The 22099-nt window shown below is 43.5% G+C and overlaps 1 protein-coding gene across 1 annotated transcript; it reads left to right on the top strand.

The window, feature by feature from the left end:
• The first annotated feature begins 16472 nt into the window (after positions 1-16472).
• LOC141094563 (uncharacterized) lies at positions 16473-20489 on the top strand. Its single transcript, XM_073580449.1, has 2 exons — positions 16473-17595; positions 19771-20489. The coding sequence occupies exons 1-2, from the start codon at positions 16533-16535 to the stop codon at positions 19872-19874; spliced, it is 1167 nt and encodes a 388-aa protein (XP_073436550.1). The 5' UTR covers positions 16473-16532; the 3' UTR covers positions 19875-20489.
• Positions 20490-22099: the final 1610 nt, after the last annotated feature.

Raw genomic sequence — 22099 nt, 5'->3', positions numbered from 1 at the left:
CTGTGATTTTTGTGAAAAGCCCGGCAACCTGTTCTGTTATGTATTTCCGCCAAGATGGATCGCCCGCCAGGTCTAGTGGGGTACTTGGTACCGGGCCCGTTGGTTTCAATGCGAGATGTCTCGGTAGCTGTGACCCGGTCCGTGGCCTTGGGCGTCCATTGTAAAAGGGAAATGTTGAACGTGTGGATGATGATTAAAGTTTATGAGTGAATGATTTGTTTCGCCACCTGTGGTGTTCGGCAATGAAGATGTTAAACCGACGCTGCAGACAGATCCTCTGGGACAGATGGTGTGGTGCAGCAATGATGTTGTGGCCCTCCACAGGTAGGACTGTAGTCCCAGGGCAGTGTAGATGGAGAGGTAGTGAAGAGACGTAGATGGTGCAGTGCCAGGCACAGAGATGTAGCAGTGCTGAGTGTGTTGGCGCAGGAATAACTGGAGGACACCAGGGCATGTAGTTCCAAAGCTTTACTCACAGTCTGTTGTGCATACAGGTACCCGCATCCGTGCCATGTCCTCCGGGTCAGGGGCTCATTCAACCTCCATGCTAGATGAAGCACTCCGTTCCAACACTCCGCCAACATGTGCCTTTTCTGAACGTCTCCCTCTATTGCTACACACCCCCTTTAACATAGTCAATATCTTTGTAACTCCGAATGTCTTAAAAAAATTAATTCCTGCTATTCCATTTGATTGGGCTAAACCTCTATGCCTTTAATGTTTCCTCCACCTCCCCCAATACATTCTACATTATTCTTAGTTGTTTTCCTTCATGTAGAATTAACCTACAAGGAAAGAAAGGGTTTATTTTAATTCCGATATTTCTGTCCCATTGACTTGCATTGGTTTCCGGTATCGGAATCGGCGATATCTGATACTTTTTGGGTATCGGTCCGATCCAATCCGATCCGATATTTCCCAATATCGGAAGGTATCGCTCAACACTAATGATGAGGCAGTGGCCCACAAAGTTCAAGCATAAGCCTCTTTAACCCCTTCACCCCCAAGAGTGGTTTGCACGTTCATGACCGGGCCAATTTTTACAATTCTGACCACTGTACCTTTATGAGGTCATAACTCTGGAATGCTTCCATGGATCCCGGTGATTCTGACACTGTTTTCTCATGACATATTGTACTTCATGTTAGTGGTAAAATTTCATTCAAATAACTTGCGTTTATTTGTGAGAAAAACAGAAATTTGGCGAAAATTTTGAAAATTTCGCAATTTTCCAACTTTGAATTTTTATGCCCTTAAATCACAGAGATACAGCACACAAAAAACTTGATAACTAACATTTCCCACATGTTAGCTTTACATCAGCACAATTTTGGAACCAAAATTTTTTTTTGTTAGGAAGTTATAAGGGTTAAAAGTTGACCAGCAATTTCTCATTTTTACAACACCATTTTAATTTTAGGACCACATCACATTTGAAGCCACTTTGAGGGGTCTATATGATAGAAAATACCCAAAAGTGACACCATTCTAAAAACTGCACCCCTTAAAGTGCTCAAAACCACATTCAAGAAGTTTATTAACCCTTTAGGTGCGTCACAGGAATTTTTTTGAATATTTAAAAAAAAAATGAACATCTAACTTTTTTTCATAAAAAAAATACTTCAGGTTCAATTTTTTTTATTTTACCAAGGGTAACAGGAGAAATTGAACTGCAAAAGTTATTGTGCAATTTGTCCTGAGTACGCAGATACCTGATATGTGGGGGGGAACCACTGTTTCGGTGCATGGCAGAGCTCAGAATGGAAGGAGCGCCGTTTGACTTTTTCAATGCAAAATTGGCTGGAATTCAGATTGGACGCCATGTCACGTTTGGAGAGTCCCTGATGTACCTAAACAGTGGAAACCCCCTACAAGTGACCCCATTTTGGAAACTAGACCCCCCAAGGAACTTATCTAGATATGTGGTGAGAACTTTGAACCCACAAGGGCTTTACAGAAGTTTATAACGTACAGCGGTACAATTAAAAAATCATATTTTTTCCACAAAAATGATCTTTTCACCCCAATTTTTATTTTCCCAAGGGTAACAGGACCCTAAAAGTTATTGTGCAATTTGTCCTGAGTACGCTGATACCCAACATGTGGGGGTAAACCACTATTTGGGCGCATGGCAGAGCTCGGAAGGGAAGCAGCGCCATTTGACGTTTTTGGCTGGAATTGAGATCGGACACCATGTCGCGTTTGGAAAACCCCTGATGTACCAAAACAGTGGAAACCCCCCACAAATGACACAATTTTGGAAACTAGACCCCCTACGGAACTTATCTAGATGTGTGGTGAGAACTTTGAACCCCCATGAGCTTCACAGAAGTTTATAACATAAAGCCATACAATTAAAAAATCATATTTTTTCCACAAAAATGATCTTTTCACGCTCAATTCTTATTTTTCCAAGGGTAACAGGACCCTAAAAGTTATTGTGAAATTTGTCCTGAGTACGCTGATACCCCACATGTGGGGGTAAACCACTATTTGGGCGCATGGCAGAGCTCGGAAGGGAAGCAGCGCCATTTGACGTTTTTGGCTGGAATTGAGATCGGACACCATGTCGCGTTTGGAAAACCCCTGATGTACCAAAACAGTGGAAACCCCCCACAAATGACACCATTTTGGAAACTAGACCCCCTAAGGAACTTATCTAGATGTGTGGTGAGAACTTTGACCCCCCCAGTGCTTCACAGAAGTTTATAATGCCCGGGCGTGAAAATAAAAAATTCATATTTTTTCCACAAACATGATCTTTTAGTCACCATTTTTTTATTTTCCCAAGGGTACCAGGAGAAATTGGACCCCAAAAGTTGTTGTCCAATTTGTCCTGAGTATGCTGATACCCCATATGTGGGAGAAAACTACTGTATGGGCACACGTCGGGGCTCGGAAGGGAAGTAGTGACGTTTTGGAATGCAGACTTTGATGGAATGGTCTGCGGGTGTCATGTTGCCTTTGGAGAGCCCCTAATGTACCTAAACAGTGGAAACCCCCCACAAATGACACCATTTTGTAAACTAGACCCCCCAAGGAACTTATTTAGATGTGTGGTGAGCACTTTGAACCCCCCAGTGCTTCACAGAAGTTTATAACGCCCGGGCGTGAAAATAAAAATTTCATATTTTTTCCACAAACATGATCTTTTAGTCACCATTTTTTTATTTTCCCAAGGGTACCAGGAGAAATTGGACCTCAAAAGTTGTTGTCCAATTTGTCCTGAGTATGCTGATACCCCATATGTGGGAGAAAACTACTGTATGGGCACACGTCGGGGCTCGGAAGGGAAGTAGTGACGTTTTGGAATGCAGACTTTGATGGAATGGTCTGCGGGTGTCATGTTGCCTTTGGAGAGCCCCTAATGTACCTAAACAGTGGAAACCCCCCACAAATGACACCATTTTGCAAACTAGACCCCCCAAGGAACTTATCTAGATGTGTGGTGAGCACTTTGAACCCCCCCAGTGCTTCACAGAAGTTTATAACGCCCGGGCGTGAAAATAAAAAATTCGTATTTTTTCCACAAACAGGATCTTTTAGTCACCATTTTTTTATTTTCCCAAGGGTACCAGGAGAAATTGGACCCCAAAAGTTGTTGTCCAATTTGTCCTGAGTATGCTGATACCCCATATGTGGGAGAAAACTACTGTATGGGCACACGTCGGGGCTCGGAAGGGAAGTAGTGACGGTTTTGGAATGCAGACTTTGATGGAATGGTCTGCGGGTGTCATGTTGCCTTTGGAGAGCCCCTAATGTACCTAAACAGTGGAAACCCCCCACAAATGACACCATTTTGCAAACTAGATCCCCCAAGGAACTTATCTAGATGTGTGGTGAGCACTTTGAACCCCCCAGTGCTTCAAAGAAGTTTATAACGCCCGGGCGTGAAAATAAAAAATTCGTATTTTTTCCACAAACATGATCTTTTAGTCACCATTTTTTTATTTTCCCAAGGGTACCAGGAGAAATTGGACCCCAAAAGTTGTTGTCCAATTTGTCCTGAGTATGCTGATACCCCATATGTGGGAGAAAACTACTGTATGGGCACACGTCGGGGCTCGGAATGGATGTAGTGACGTTTTGGAATGCAGACTTTGATGGAATGGTCTGCGGGTGTCATGTTGACTTTGGAGAGCCCCTAATGTACATAAACAGTGGAAACCCCCACAAATGACCCCATTTTGAAAACTAGACCCACTAAGGAACTTATCTAGATGTGAGGTGAGCACTTTGAACCCCCTAGTGCTTCACAGAAGTTTATAACACTCGGACGTGAAAATAAAAAAATCATTTTTTTCCACAAAAATGATATTTTTGCCCCCAATTTTTTATTTTCCTAAGGGTAACAGGAGAAATTGGACCCCAAAAATTGTTTTGCAATTTGTCCTGAGTAGGTTGATACCCTACATGTGGGGTAAAACACTGGGCGCATGGCAGAGCTTGGAAGGGAAGGAGCAACATTTGACTTTTTCAACTCAGAATTGGCTGGAATTGAGATCAGACGCCATGTTGCATTTGGACAGCCCCTGATGTGCCCAAACAGTGGAAACACCCCAATTATAACTCCAACCCTAACCCCAACACACCCCTAACCCTAATCTGAGCCCTAACCCTAGCCCTAACCCTAGCCCTAACCCTAGCCCTAACCCTAACCCTAGCCCTAACCCTAGCCCTAACCCTAGCCCTAACCCTAGCCCTAGCCCTAACCCTAACCCTAATGGGAAAATGGAGATAAATACTTTTTTTTAATTGTATTATTTTTCCCTAACTAAGGGGGTGATGACGGGGGGTTTGATTTACTATTTATGGCCGTTTTTATATTTGGCAGCTGTCGCACGCTAAAAGACGCTTTTTATTGTAAAAATAGTTTTTGCATCACCACATATTGAGAGCTATAATTTTTCCGTATTTTGACCCACCGAGTCATATGAGGTCTTATTTTTTGCGGGACGAGTTGACGTTTTTATTGGTACCTTTTTCGGGCACGTGACATTTTTTGATCGCTTTTTATTCCTATTTTTGGGACACAGAATGAACAAAAACCAGCGTTTCATGAATTTCTTTTGGGGGGGTGCGTTTACACCGTTCCGCGTGCGGTAAAATTGATAAAGCGGCTTTATTCTTCGGGTCAGTACGGTTACAGCGATACCTCATTTATGTCATTTTTTTATGTTTTTGTCGGTTTTATGCAATGAAAACTATTTTATATAAAAAATAATTATTTTTGCATCGCTTTATTCTGCGAGCTATAACTTTTTTATTTTTTCGCTGATGAAGCTGTATGGCGGCTCGTTTTTTGCGGGACAAGATGACGTTTTCAGCGGTACCATGGATATTTATATGCGTCTTTTTGATCGCGCGTTATTACACTTTTTGTTTGGCGGTATGATAATAAATCATTATTTTTTGCTTCTTTTTTTATTTTTATTTTTTAAGGGGTTCGCTAAAGGGGTTAACTAATGGGACAGTTTTATAGGGCGGGTCATTACGGACACGGCGATACCTAATATGTGTACTTTTATTGTTTTTTTTTTTATTATTTCCAAAAAATGGATTTATTGGGGGAATATTTTTTTTTTTTTTTCTAATTTATTTGGCGATTTTTTTTTAATTATTTTAACACTTTTTTTATTTTTTTTTTACTTTATTAAATAGTCCCAGGTGGGACATCACTGTCCTGTGACAGATCGCTGATCTGTCACATCACAGATCACTGTGACAGATCAGCGATCTGACACAGGCACTGCAGAAGGCTTCCTCATGCCTGCGCTTTGCAGGCACTGAGGGAGCCAGCTTCCTCAGGCCCCCGAAGGCCCCCGTCGCCATCTTGGATTCGGGGGCCTGGAGGAAAGGAGCCCCCCGCAGCAGCGCTGCACATTGCGCTGCCGTGGGGGGCTCAGGGAAGCACGGAGGGAGCCCCCTCCCTGCCGATGCTTCCCTTTAACCCCCGGTACACCGCGATCATGTTTGATCGTGGTGTGCAAGGGGTTAACGTGTCGGGGCGGTCCGTGACCGCCCCTGACACATTGTGCCGGGTGTCAGCTGTGATAATCAGCTGACACCCGGCCGCGATCAGCGGCGCTCACCACGTGGGCGCCGCTGATCGCGCTAGACGTACTATCCCGTCCATGGGCATAGGGGCCCAGGTCCCATGGACGGGATAGGACGTCTCATGTCAGGAAGGGGTTAATGTGTTATTTTCACACAAAAAGTTTCCAATTCACTCAATTGCATATAACTTCAGTGCATATTATCAGTGTTCAATTCACACATGTTCATAGCACTACATAGTGCACAGCTTTGTATCACAGTCCCTAAACATTTCAGACTTCACCTTGTCCAGTTTCCATTGGTAAAGCGTGCAGTCGCCCATGTCTCTTACTTACAGCCTCCTTTAGTCTGCAGTCACAACATACACTAGTCCACCTCTGACTAGTTCCCATGGGTGTCCTGCACCACTGTATCACAGTCTCTCCTTACTGCCGTACACAGACCTTGATATCCTCTGGTCTGCCGCTGTGACACACACCAGTCCTTCCTTCAGGCACAACACAGGTTACCTCTGGTTCACCTACAGGCAAAAGACCTGTCCACATTTGTGACCAGTCATCATGGATGTCAGCTCCACTGTGTACGCTGTGGGTTGCCAGGCCTCTCTCTGGCACTGACATATCTGAGACTTACTAAGCACTCACTAACCCTTTCTTGCAGGGTTTTTAATATAGAAACCTGTGTCTTTCAGCCACATGGAAAACCTGAGTCCGGAATGGAACAGACTGCAACACTATCATACTGCAATCTGTTTCAAACACAACATCCAGAGCAGGTTTTCCGTACCTCTGCCTTGGACACTAACATGTCCAAGACTAACACTTACTTTTATTAAGTCTGCATTGCAGTCACAGCTATGCGAGTGACTGCCATGCATACCTATGGCCGTCATACACCTCCATGTATATCCTGGGGAGTCTACACAGTGACCCCTACCTGAGACATCGGTCACTGCTTTACCATTGCTATCCCAGCTATACCTGTGACCACAATTCATTCCCATAGCCTCAATACACCTCTGTGCATTTCCTGGGGAGAACACACAGCACCCCCTAGCTGTAACAGGGGTCACTGCCTCAAAATGTATAGAGATGAGCGAATATTTCAATGTTCGGTTCAGATTACGTTCGCCGAGTTTGCAATATCTACAGATTAGTTCAACGAATGTTCACCGAACATAACCGATTGCCATTCATGTTAATGGGAGGCAAAAACAAACACATGCACAACACCTTTAAAAGGCCCGAACTGCTGCCAAAACACATCAAATGAGGGAAAGACATCAGGGAAGTGGCTTCAATTCACCCACAGTAAAGATTTTAGCATGGCACTGGAGCAATCAGCCAGGCATGAGGTATCAGGATCTGGGACAGCATTTACAGCTTTCAATTGAATGTCACAGTAAGACGAGGTGGGTGAGGGATTGGTGTAGGCCCTGATACCACATGCAACCACTCTTTCTGCATTCATGCTGAGCCACACTCAGGTGGCACAAATATCAGTTTTGTAGACTACCACTGTCATAAAAATTTAAGGATAGTAACACAGGTAGTTGAGTCCAAGGAAGTGGAGACCTGACAGTATTGGAGGCCTACTGCTATGGGCAACACGCATGAAGGAGACTCAACTAGGAGTTTTCACATTTTCCAAAAATTATTGGCAGACACCACAAAAGTGGCATCAATTTCACCACAGTAGAAATAGTATAATAGGGACCGATAATTTTTCCACTACATCTAATGCAGCAGATGGATACCCAACAAGGAGTGTTCACATTTAAAGAATTGGGGTAATTACACAACAGAACTGGCAGCAATTTTACCACAGAAGAAGTAGTATTATAGGGACTGACAGGTTTTTCACTACACCCAATACAGCAAATGGACACCCAACAAGGAGTTTTCACATTTTAAAGACTGAGTGCCTGACACCACTGAAGTGTAATAACTGTCACGAGAATAGAAATAGTATAATTGGGACAGAGATGTTTTCCACTACAGCTAGCCCAGCAGATGGGGACCATCCATAACTGTTCCTATTTCCACAAATTTGTGTCAACATCAGCAGCAGCCACATCAGGCACAGAAACCAATCTAAAGATATCACAGAGTGCAGTTACGTGACATCACACTAAAAAATGCAATATCACCTAGTGTTTATAGTCTGTGAATGGGGTGCAAAAGTCCTTGGAGATCCATGACTTGTTCATCTTAATGAAAGTTAGGCAGTCTACAATTTCAGGGTTAGCTGGCTGCGCTCCACCATCAGGACACCACCAGCAGCGAAGAAGACACGTTCTGAGAGAAAGTTGGCTGCCGGGCATGATAAAACCTCCAAGGCGTGTGAGGCGATCTCAGGCCACTCATCCATTTTGGAAGACGAAAATGTGAAAGGGTCCAAACCCTCCCTGATGGTATTTATATTTAGTTCTAGATACTCCTGCACCATCCTCTTCATTCGTTCACCACGTGTAAGACTTGGACTCTGTTGTGCTGGCGCACAAGCTGGTCAAATGATTCACAGAAGTTGCTTCTTACACTTCCATAGCTGCTGCAGCAAATGTTTTGGCATTGACGAATTGATATGCCAGGGGTTGAAAATGTAGAGCTGCGATGAAAACTGTGTGCTTCACTGCTGTCTTGGGTAGAAGCTCTCTTAAGGTTGTGTAAAAGTGTGTTTCGATACTTCAGCATTTGCGAGTCCCTTTCTAGGGTAGAAATCATCTGGCAAAATTTGGTTTTGGGATCTAACAGAGTGGCAAGGTAGTAGTCAGCATTATTCCTAGTCATAACTATTCTGGGATCAAGTTCAAGTTGCAGATAGTGCAGCAAGAAGGCACTCATATGTCAGGCTCTACAATGAAGTTCAAGTCCATGCTGTGCTGGTGGCTGGGTAGCAATAAGGCTTGTTTCCTCCATCCCCTCCAACCAACCACGAACAACAGAGAGGGGAGGATAATCCTATTCATCTGACAGTTGCTCGCCCATCACCTCTTCCACCTCCATTTGTTCCTTGGATCTTGCACTTTTGATAGCAGTTGGGACAAACTTGACTGAAAAAAGAGAAATGGAGAATTTTTTTCAAATTTATTAAAAAAGAAAAACTGAAATATCACATGGACATAAGTATTCAGACCCTTTGCTCAGTATTGAGTAGAAGCACCCTTTTGTGCTATTACAGCCATGAGTCTTCATGGGAATGATGCAAAAACTTTTTCACACCTGGATATGGGGATCCTCTGCCATTCTTCCTTGCAGATCCTCTCTAGTTCCATCAGATTGGATGGCGAACTTTGGAGGACAGCAATTTTCAGGTCTTCTCACCAGACCAGAGAATCTTATTTCTCATAGTCTGGGAGTCCTTCATGAGTTTTTTAGCAAACTCTATGCAGGCTTTCATATGTCTGGCACTGAGGAGAGGCTTCCATTGGGCCACTCCACCATAAAGGCCCGACTGGTGGAGGGCTGCAATGATAGTTGGCTTTGTGGAACTTTCTCCCATCTCACTATTGCATAGTCATGACCCATAGTCATTAATAGGTTGCAAGCCAGACACATTTTTTCTACTAGGCAGCTAACCGCTTCATGGTCTGGTAGGTGTGGGGTGGTTGTTTTATCAGTGGATTGCAACTGTGCTGCTCCTTGCCTTTATTAGTGGAGGCTGGCTGCATCCTGCTACATGTGCATTTGTTCATCAGACAAGGTTTTGGGAAGGCCATATCTTGTGGTATGAGTTCTTCTTTAACTCTCTCACCAAGGCTCTTCTCCCACGATTGCTCAGTTTGGCTGGACAGCCTGGTCTAGGAAGACGTCTGGTGGTCCCAAACTTCTTCCATTTAAGGATTATGGAGGCCACTGTGCTTTTAGAAACCTTGAGTATTGCAGATATTCTTTCGTAAGATTGGCCAGATCTGTGCCATGCCACAATTCTGTCTCTGAGCTCCTTGGCCAGTTCCTTTGACCTCATGATTCTCATTTGGTCTGACATGCACTGTGAGCTGTGAAGTCTTATATAGACAGGTGTGTGCCTTTACATATCAAGTCATATCAGTTTAATTAAACACAGCTTGACTCCAAGGAAGGAGCAGAACCATCTCAAGAAGAATCACAAGGAAATGGAGAGCATGTGGCTTAAATATGAGTGCCTGAGCAAAGGGTCTGACTACTTCTGAAAATGTGATATTTCAGTTTTTCTTTTTTAATACATTTGCAAAAATTTCTACATTTCTGTTTTCTTTCAGTCAAGATGTGGTGCAGAGTGTACATTAAGGAGAAAAAAAGTGAACATTTTTGAATTTACCAAATGGCTGCAATGAAACAAAGAGTGAAAAATGTAAAGAGGTCTGAATACTTTCCGTACCCACTGTATATCACCACAGCACTAAATGACAAGGTGGGATACAGAAGGCTGTTTAATATTTTTTCAATAGCTACATGTGAATTAGAATGGTATACTCATGCATGGAGCACAATAGAAGCAATGCACAACATGTCCCCTGCTGGCTTTCTTTGAGGACCTCAGTAATGTCCAAAAAAGAAATAAAAATGCTGGCAGTTAAATTTAAGAGTCATGTTGGACAATATCTCGCTACACTCTTTGACTGATGTACAACCGCCTAACTAACTGTCTCCATAAGGATGTCTTAGCAGAAATATGGCAGAAAAATAACTCCCTGCTACAGATGCTTCATTATTATTACTATGCTTCTTCATTATTACTATCAATCTGACAATCGTTCTGCTTCGCCCTCAGGTTTGTCCACTGGCTGCTGCAATACCATAACCCATTTTTCCTGATCCCAATCACCCTGTATCTCTCTGCTATTACTGGTATGTCCACTGACTGCCTTGTCACCTTATTAAGACTTCTCCCAAATAGCCCCCATCCTCTGGAATTCTTTGCCCAACACATCCGACTATCAACCACACTTAGATCCTTCAGATGGAACCTGAAAACCCATCTCTTCAGGAAAGGTTACAGCCTGCAATGATCCCTGCTGCCTCCTCACCACTACTGGATCTACTGCCTCACCATCACTGGAGCTGCTGCAACCCCCCAACCTACTGTCTCCTTCCCCACCATCCTGTAGAATGTAAGCTCGAAAAGGCAGGGTCCTTCCCTCTATATCAGTCTGTGATTGTTAGTTTGTTTACTGTAAGTGATATTTGTAATTTCTCCTGTGCATCCCCCTACTCTGGAACTCTCTACCACAACATATCAGACTCTTGCCTACCATGGAAACCTTCAAAAACAATCTGAAGACCTAACCCTTCTGACAAGCCTATGACCTGCAGTAACCACCGATCCACCAAACCGCTGCTTGACAATCTCTACCCATGCTTACTATAACCTCACCCATCCCTTGACAATAAACACAGAAAAGAAAAGCGATCAAAAAAGGTCCAAAAAAACTAAATAATTCAAAGGATAAAAAATTGAAACTTTATTGAAATATGACCAAGGTACAGGGAAAGTGAAAACAAGCCAAACATGACCATGGTAGCACAAGGACGACAAAGTGGGGCATACAAGGGTTTCTGGACAGTGTATGGGAAAGCAAATTGCTTAGGCATTGTTATGTTGGCAACATTGAAAATATAGCACCCATCCCCAGAATACACGTATTATAAATACCACCCAACAGGATATATTAGTATAACAACACTAAGTCAAGGTATACACATCTTTACCTGTTGGAATGGGAAATGAAAGTCCACCCAAGTATGACCCCCCCCAACGCACGTTTCGGCAACTGGCCTTTCTCAAGGGGTGATGGGAAATGAGGGAAGTGAGGGATATTTAAAATAGAGTCCACCAATAGGATGATGAGTCACACACATGTGAGGAATCAGGCCGATCATATGGTTAATAGGAATCACTCACAGGGGTGGCGCTTGTAACCATGGTTGCATCACACAAACCACATAGCTCCATATGACAACAACCCATGTAGCGATATCCAGCAGGAAGGAGGCAGACAAATACTACATCCAATGTACAATTATAAGAACCATCACTATCCCATATAGGGTATCACAAAGGATCTCCAATATATAAACATAGAAGAGCTGCGCCCCGTCCTATGTTTATGACAACAGCGGGCACACTAATAATGGGCGGTAGTAACGTCAGGACGGCCACTCCCCCTACTGGGTCACATGAGAAAGCACGTCCTATCATAACGACGCGGTCCCAGAAGAGACCACGTCATAAGCTCCTCCCCTTAAGGACTCAGAGGTGGCGACACGTCCAACCTTAGTGACGCACTCCGTCACCTTGGCAACCCTGGCGGCGGACAACGTCAGCATCGCCCAATCATGGCCATGTCACCAACTCCTCCCCCCTATGAGTCATATGTGACGCGGCGTCCAACCATGATGACGCGCTCCGTCGCCCTGGCAACCCTGACGGCGGCCAGCGTCGGCATCGTGTGGTCATGACGCCCCAAGGGTTAGTCACATGACCCGATGCCGAAAGCCGACCGACATGTGGGAGACAGCGGCGCGTGCGCGTACGGCGGAACCGCCGAACACATATCGAAAAAGACATGTTGATGGAAAGCATAATCAGATCAAATGTAAATACTATAACTACAGGAGGAAAAGGAATCAAAAGCAGGTATAATAATAACAACTGAATAGCATGGCATTAGTTACTAGTGCCTGGAGCAAATGCGATTAGTGGATCATACATACAACCATATAAAGATTTGATATAAACATATAGCGCCAATAGGGCATATACAGTCAAGGGAAGGAAGACATAGCATGGATATATTATAATAGCATCTTGTAATAAATAGATGGAACATCAATAGAAGTACACCAAAGATCATAAATAGACGATGTACGTTGCCACGAAGATACCCATATCATTCCTCATCTGAAAGACTCGATATGCCCAAAGGTATCCAAATATGAAAGGGCCAAAAAGATTTCCAAAGATTGAAACACAGACGTGTAAAATTAGAGAACTCTAAAAATAAAAACATACAAAATTAGAAACTTAAAAATAAAACATAAAAACATAGGTCCAAGGCCACAACACGGCCACGTAAGCAGATGGAAACCGTTTAGAGGAATGGAGCAAAACTGATTGCCTCATTTAGTCCCTTTGGATGAACCGTATCCAATAGCCAAATCCAGCGTGTCTCACACTGAAGGAGTCGCTGGGTAAGATTACCGCCACGAACTCCTGGATTGATAGCATCTATACCGCGAACGCGGAGCAACGATGCATCACAATCATGTTTAAATTTAAAATGACGCGGTAAAGTCCTAAGTGTGGCCGGATCATCATGACCGACTGCCGCCTGTATCCCCAATACATGCTCGCGGACTCGAATCTTCAATGGCCGAGTAGTCATGCCTACATAAATCAAATTACAAGGACATAATGCAAAGTAAATGACATACCGGGTAGTACACGATATACGATGCCGAATAGTAAATGTCCTATTCCTTGATGAATTGAAGAACGCGTCCGCCTGATCAATATTGGGGCAGGCGACACATCGGCCACAGGGAGCACAACCACACCTAGGACGTCTCACGTTCAAAAAAGTTTGTTTGGGTTCGGATTGGTAGTGGCTACGAACCAAATAATCTTTAAGATTCATAGAACGCCGGATGGTAATACTAGGTTTGTGAGGAATTAACTGGTTCAAAATGGGGTCCGTCTGAAGGATGGGCCACGCCCTTTGTAAACAACTTCTCATTTTAGAAAATTGAGCGTGATAATTGGTGATAAAGCGAATTTTATTACAAGATCTATTATCTCTCTGTTTATATAGCAGGGATTGGCGCGTAGACCATCTAGCACGATTGTGAGCTCTCTTAATTGCTCGCCTGCTATAACCCCTCTCCAAGAACCTATCCGAAAGATCCTGGGCTTGAGATTCAAAATCTTTGTCACTGGAACAGATCCTGCGTAAACGCAGGAACTGTCCAATTGGGATCGAATTTATCAGTGATTTGGGGTGAGCTGAGGAGGCATGAAGAAGCATGTTGGAAGAAGTTTCCTTCCTAAAAATGCTAGTCTGGAGTATATTATCATTATCTCTCCACACATTGACATCAAGAAAGCTTACCTTGGTCATGTCATACTGATATGTTAAATGAATGTTTCTGTCGTTTGAGTTTATCCTCTCCATAAAGTTGGATAATTGTACCTCATTTCCCTGCCAGACCAGAAAAATATCGTCGATGTACCGCACCCAAAGGGGGATGCGGTCCATCGACTGATACTGGTCAGACAGGGGGAGGTCCCTCTCCCACAGCCCCAGGAACAGGTTGGCATACGATGGTGCAAACGATGCCCCCATCGCTGTCCCCTGGAGCTGCAGGTAGAAGGACCCCATGAAGGTAAAAAAATTATGTGTTAGGGAGAACTCAAGTAATTCCAGAACCAAGGAAACAATCTCAAGAGGTAAGTTGGACATATTAAGAAAATATTTTGTAGCTGAGAGTCCATCTTTGTGCCGAATACTGGTGTATAAGGATTCTACATCCCCCGTCACCAGCATGGTACCGATGCCAATGTGAAGCCCATCAATTCTCTTTAAAAACTCACCCGTATCCAATAAAAAAGAGGGCAGGCTCTCCACAAGGGGTTGTAGCTTAGAGTCAATCCAACGATTGACTCTTTCCAGGTAGTTACCAGAACCAGAAATAATCGGACGTCCAGGTGGGTTCAGTTTTGCTCCATTCCTCTAAACGGTTTCCATCTGCTTACGTGGCCGTGTTGTGGCCTTGGACCTATGTTTTTATGTTTTATTTTTAAGTTTCTAATTTTGTATGTTTTTATTTTTAGAGTTCTCTAATTTTACACGTCTGTGTTTCAATCTTTGGAAATCTTTTTGGCCCTTTCATATTTGGATACCTTTGGGCATATCGAGTCTTTCAGATGAGGAATGATATGGGTATCTTCGTGGCAACGTACATCGTCTATTTATGATCTTTGGTGTACTTCTATTGATGTTCCATCTATTTATTACAAGATGCTATTATAATATATCCATGCTATGTCTTCCTTCCCTTGACTGTATATGCCCTATTGGCGCTATATGTTTATATCAAATCTTTATATGGTTGTATGTATGATCCACTAATCGCATTTGCTCCAGGCACTAGTAACTAATGCCATGCTATTCAGTTGTTATTATTATACCTGCTTTTGATTCCTTTTCCTCCTGTAGTTATAGTATTTACATTTGATCTGATTATGCTTTCCATCAACATGTCTTTTTCGATATGTGTTCGGCGGTTCCGCCGTACGCGCACGCGCCGCTGTCTCCCACATGTCGGTCGGCTTTCGGCATCGGGTCATGTGACTAACCCTTGGGGCGTCATGACCACACGATGCCGACGCTGGCCGCCGTCAGGGTTGCCAGGGCGACGGAGCGCGTCATCATGGTTGGACGCCGCGTCACATATGACTCATAGGGGGGAGGAGTTGGTGACATGGCCATGATTGGGCGATGCTGACGTTGTCCGCCGCCAGGGTTGCCAAGGTGACGGAGTGCGTCACTAAGGTTGGACGTGTCGCCACCTCTGAGTCCTTAAGGGGAGGAGCTTATGACGTGGTCTCTTCTGGGACCGCGTCGTTATGATAGGACGTGCTTTCTCATGTGACCCAGTAGGGGGAGTGGCCGTCCTGACGTTACTACCGCCCATTATTAGTGTGCCCGCTGTTGTCATAAACATAGGACGGGGCGCAGCTCTTCTATGTTTATATATTGGAGATCCTTTGTGATACCCTATATGGGATAGTGATGGTTCTTATAATTGTACATTGGATGTAGTATTTGTCTGCCTCCTTCCTGCTGGATATCGCTACATGGGTTGTTGTCATATGGAGCTATGTGGTTTGTGTGATGCAACCATGGTTACAAGCGCCACCCCTGTGAGTGATTCCTATTAACCATATGATCGGCCTGATTCCTCACATGTGTGTGACTCATCATCCTATTGGTGGACTCTATTTTAATATCCCTCACTTCCCTCATTTCCCATCACCCCTTGAGAAAGGCCAGTTGCCGAAACGTGCGTTGGGGGGGGTCATACTTGGGTGGACTTTCATTTCCCATTCCAACAGGTAAAGATGTGTATACCTTGACTTAGTGTTGTTATACTAATATATCCTGTTGGGTGGTATTTATAATACGTGTATTCTGGGGATGGGTGCTATATTTTCAATGTTGCCAACATAACAATGCCTAAGCAATTTGCTTTCCCATACACTGTCCAGAAACCCTTGTATGCCCCACTTTGTCGTCCTTGTGCTACCATGGTCATGTTTGGCTTGTTTTCACTTTCCCTGTACCTTGGTCATATTTCAATAAAGTTTCAATTTTTTATCCTTTGAATCATTTAGTTTTTTTGGACCTTTTTTGATCGCTTTTCTTTTCTGTGTTTATTGTCATATTTTTGCGATTGTCCATATGTTTCCTAAACCCGTCACTCCACTATACATTAATGTTTATGGGTTGCTTATCCTTAATGTGGTTATGTTCTAATATTTCTGTGTTATGCACAGGTTTTTTTGTTTTTTCGGATATGGATTTCCGGGCTAAAGACAAGGCCTGGCTTGGACAAATTGACCAGGTATTCGGATCCAGTGGGATCGAGTCACAGCTGTCTGAGGATCATTCACTTGATAGTCAAGCCCTCGAGATCGAAAAGCTGCTATTAAAACGCACCAAAATATGGTGGAATAGGGCTTTTTTGGAGAAATATGTTTCCTCTAATATGATCCCGAGGGGTCTTCGGGTTAGGGTCACTCCTTCTTTTCCAATTGAGGATGATGACTTCATCAAACGTTGGGAGGAAGCTTGTGGTACCTGCTCGTTAATTTTTATGAAGTTGCTAATTGAGCGTAATTCTAAGATCATTGTAGACCTTGATAAAACAATAGATGATATTGAACGAAATTTTAAGGCAGTATGTGCATCTGAGAAGATTGCTGCTTTTGAATCTAGAATTGAGAAGAATTTGGACTTATGTGTTAAAAAAATCAACGAAACTCAGGCCTCAAAATTTCAACGTGATATTAAAGACTTTGCAAATAAGGGTGTTTATTTTTGGAGGAAACCTAACAGCAAAGCTCCAGGCCTACGTGGAGTCTCTTCAGTGGGTTCTCTATCCTCTATGAGTGACTCTTCAGAGTGGTCTACATCCTCCATAACAACACGGTCTGGTTCAAGGCCAAAGAGAGTGAGAGATGTCAATTTCCATCCCTACAAGCGGATGCAATTCAAGTCTCCTGAACGCAAGAAAAGTAATAAGGTAATTAATCTTAGTTCTCACGTTCTGACCGACTCTGACTTGTCACTATTGAGTAGAGGACTCACCTTTTCTCCCAAATCTCATTTCAACACCTTTATGGCCATAAAGGATCTACATTTATTTGCTAGATCCCTGATTTTTAAAAAACATTTCTTTGACCCTGATTTGCAAAGTCTTTTTCCCACAGAAAAGGAACAACTAGCCTTACAAGACCTTGAGGATCTTTCCACCGAACACGAATTTGGCGAAGGAGGTAAGATTCCTCAATCTCTTAAAATCAAGTCCAAAAAATTCCCCCCTCTTACATCTTGTTCAGCTGTCGATCTCTTTGTCCAGGTAGTTACCAGAGACTTTATGAATATCCCAAGAGGTATTGGTAGAGACAATCTTAGCCGCGATGAACGCAGTAGATTGGACGTCCTGAGGGGGCTTCCAGATGTTGTGTTAAAACCAGCTGACAAAGGGGGAAATGTGGTTATCTGGCCCAAACTCCTTTATGAGAAGGAGGCCCTTCGACAACTAAACAATAACATCTGCTATAAACGCCTAACGTTTAACCCTCTTTTGTCATTTGTAACTCAATTAAATAAAATCCTTGACTTAGCTGTCTCTAATGGGGTTATTACTAAGGAATTGGCTGGCTCCCTCAAGGTACAGGAACCAACCATAGCAACATTCTACCTGTTGCCCAAGGTACACAAGAGTCTGGAGGCCCCACCAGGACGTCCGATTATTTCTGGTTCTGGTAACTACCTGGAAAGAGTCAATCGTTGGATTGACTCTAAGCTACAACCCCTTGTGGAGAGCCTGCCCTCTTTTTTATTGGATACGGGTGAGTTTTTAAAGAGAATTGATGGGCTTCACATTGGCATCGGTACCATGCTGGTGACGGGGGATGTAGAATCCTTATACACCAGTATTCGGCACAAAGATGGACTCTCAGCTACAAAATATTTTCTTAATATGTCCAACTTACCTCTTGAGATTGTTTCCTTGGTTCTGGAATTACTTGAGTTCTCCCTAACACATAATTTTTTTACCTTCATGGGGTCCTTCTACCTGCAGCTCCAGGGGACAGCGATGGGGGCATCGTTTGCACCATCGTATGCCAACCTGTTCCTGGGGCTGTGGGAGAGGGACCTCCCCCTGTCTGACCAGTATCAGTCGATGGACCGCATCCCCCTTTGGGTGCGGTACATCGACGATATTTTTCTGGTCTGGCAGGGAAATGAGGTACAATTATCCAACTTTATGGAGAGGATAAACTCAAACGACAGAAACATTCATTTAACATATCAGTATGACATGACCAAGGTAAGCTTTCTTGATGTCAATGTGTGGAGAGATAATGATAATATACTCCAGACTAGCATTTTTAGGAAGGAAACTTCTTCCAACATGCTTCTTCATGCCTCCTCAGCTCACCCCAAATCACTGATAAATTCGATCCCAATTGGACAGTTCCTGCGTTTACGCAGGATCTGTTCCAGTGACAAAGATTTTGAATCTCAAGCCCAGGATCTTTCGGATAGGTTCTTGGAGAGGGGTTATAGCAGGCGAGCAATTAAGAGAGCTCACAATCGTGCTAGATGGTCTACGCGCCAATCCCTGCTATATAAACAGAGAGATAATAGATCTTGTAATAAAATTCGCTTTATCACCAATTATCACGCTCAATTTTCTAAAATGAGAAGTTGTTTACAAAGGGCGTGGCCCATCCTTCAGACGGACCCCATTTTGAACCAGTTAATTCCTCACAAACCTAGTATTACCATCCGGCGTTCTATGAATCTTAAAGATTATTTGGTTCGTAGCCACTACCAATCCGAACCCAAACAAACTTTTTTGAACGTGAGACGTCCTAGGTGTGGTTGTGCTCCCTGTGGCCGATGTGTCGCCTGCCCCAATATTGATCAGGCGGACGCGTTCTTCAATTCATCAAGGAATAGGACATTTACTATTCGGCATCGTATATCGTGTACTACCCGGTATGTCATTTACTTTGCATTATGTCCTTGTAATTTGATTTATGTAGGCATGACTACTCGGCCATTGAAGATTCGAGTCCGCGAGCATGTATTGGGGATACAGGCGGCAGTCGGTCATGATGATCCGGCCACACTTAGGACTTTACCGCGTCATTTTAAATTTAAACATGATTGTGATGCATCGTTGCTCCGCGTTCGCGGTATAGATGCTATCAATCCAGGAGTTCGTGGCGGTAATCTTACCCAGCGACTCCTTCAGTGTGAGACACGCTGGATTTGGCTATTGGATACGGTTCATCCAAAGGGACTAAATGAGGCAATCAGTTTTGCTCCATTCCTCTAAACGGTTTCCATCTGCTTACGTGGCCGTGTTGTGGCCTTGGACCTATGTTTTTATGTTTTATTTTTAAGTTTCTAATTTTGTATGTTTTTATTTTTAGAGTTCTCTAATTTTACACGTCTGTGTTTCAATCTTTGGAAATCTTTTTGGCCCTTTCATATTTGGATACCTTTGGGCATATCGAGTCTTTCAGATGAGGAATGATATGGGTATCTTCGTGGCAACGTACATCGTCTATTTATGATCTTTGGTGTACTTCTATTGATGTTCCATCTATTTATTACAAGATGCTATTATAATATATCCATGCTATGTCTTCCTTCCCTTGACTGTATATGCCCTATTGGCGCTATATGTTTATATCAAATCTTTATATGGTTGTATGTATGATCCACTAATCGCATTTGCTCCAGGCACTAGTAACTAATGCCATGCTATTCAGTTGTTATTATTATACCTGCTTTTGATTCCTTTTCCTCCTGTAGTTATAGTATTTACATTTGATCTGATTATGCTTTCCATCAACATGTCTTTTTCGATATGTGTTCGGCGGTTCCGCCGTACGCGCACGCGCCGCTGTCTCCCACATGTCGGTCGGCTTTCGGCATCGGGTCATGTGACTAACCCTTGGGGCGTCATGACCACACGATGCCGACGCTGGCCGCCGTCAGGGTTGCCAGGGCGACGGAGCGCGTCATCATGGTTGGACGCCGCGTCACATATGACTCATAGGGGGGAGGAGTTGGTGACATGGCCATGATTGGGCGATGCTGACGTTGTCCGCCGCCAGGGTTGCCAAGGTGACGGAGTGCGTCACTAAGGTTGGCCGTGTCGCCACCTCTGAGTCCTTAAGGGGAGGAGCTTATGACGTGGTCTCTTCTGGGACCGCGTCGTTATGATAGGACGTGCTTTCTCATGTGACCCAGTAGGGGGAGTGGCCGTCCTGACGTTACTACCGCCCATCATTAGTGTGCCCGCTGTTGTCATAAACATAGGACGGGGCGCAGCTCTTCTATGTTTATATATTGGAGATCCTTTGTGATACCCTATATGGGATAGTGATGGTTCTTATAATTGTACATTGGATGTAGTATTTGTCTGCCTCCTTCCTGCTGGATATCGCTACATGGGTTGTTGTCATATGGAGCTATGTGGTTTGTGTGATGCAACCATGGTTACAAGCGCCACCCCTGTGAGTGATTCCTATTAACCATATGATCGGCCTGATTCCTCACATGTGTGTGACTCATCATCCTATTGGTGGACTCTATTTTAAATATCCCTCACTTCCCTCATTTCCCATCACCCCTTGAGAAAGGCCAGTTGCCGAAACGTGCGTTGGGGGGGGTCATACTTGGGTGGACTTTCATTTCCCATTCCAACAGGTAAAGATGTGTATACCTTGACTTAGTGTTGTTATACTAATATATCCTGTTGGGTGGTATTTATAATACGTGTATTCTGGGGATGGGTGCTATATTTTCAATGTTGCCAACATAACAATGCCTAAGCAATTTGCTTTCCCATACACTGTCCAGAAACCCTTGTATGCCCCACTTTGTCGTCCTTGTGCTACCATGGTCATGTTTGGCTTGTTTTCACTTTCCCTGTACCTTGGTCATATTTCAATAAAGTTTCAATTTTTTATCCTTTGAATTATTTAGTTTTTTTGGACCTTTTTTGATCGCTTTTCTTTTCTGTGTTTATTGTCATATTTTTGCGATTGTCCATATGTTTCCTAAACCCGTCACTCCACTATACATTAATGTTTATGGGTTGCTTATCCTTAATGTGGTTATGTTCTCACCCATCCCTTGTAGATTGTGAGCCCTCATGGACACGGTCCTCGCTCATCCTGTACCAGTCGAGACTTGTATTGTTTAAGATTACTATACTTGTATTTATTATGTATACCCCTCCTCACATGTAAAGCGCCATTGAATATATGGCGCTATAACAATAAATAATAACTTGTATGTAAGCCCTTCTCATGTACAGCACCATGGAACCAATGGTGCTTTATAAATTAATAATAATAACTAGCTAAAATGTGGGATACAGCAGGCTTTTTCACATTTATCTAGTAAGAAAATATGAATTAGAATGCTATATTTGTGCACGGAGCACAATAGAAGCAGTGCACAACACGTGCCCTGCTAGCTATGTCTGTCAACCTCAGCAATCTCCAAATAATGAAAAAAAATGCTGGATGGTAAATTTAACAGCCACACTGGACAGTAGCTCGCTACACTATCTGACTGATATACAACCGTCAAACTAACTAGCTAAAATCTTGCTGTTAATAGTGCCAGCATCAGGAGCAGCCTCTCTGCGCTGTTACAGTGTCAAAATGGCGATAAAACAAGAAATCTGATATTTATATGGAGAGGGCCATGTGATTTGATTGTGGATACAGCCATGAAATGCCC

Source organism: Dendrobates tinctorius, unplaced genomic scaffold (assembly GCF_039654945.1).
Source record: "Dendrobates tinctorius isolate UK_male_01 unplaced genomic scaffold, ASM3965494v1 ptg000064l, whole genome shotgun sequence".
In the NCBI taxonomy this organism is placed as follows: Eukaryota; Metazoa; Chordata; class Amphibia; order Anura; family Dendrobatidae; genus Dendrobates; species Dendrobates tinctorius.
This window is presented reverse-complemented; position numbering and strand designations above follow the sequence as displayed.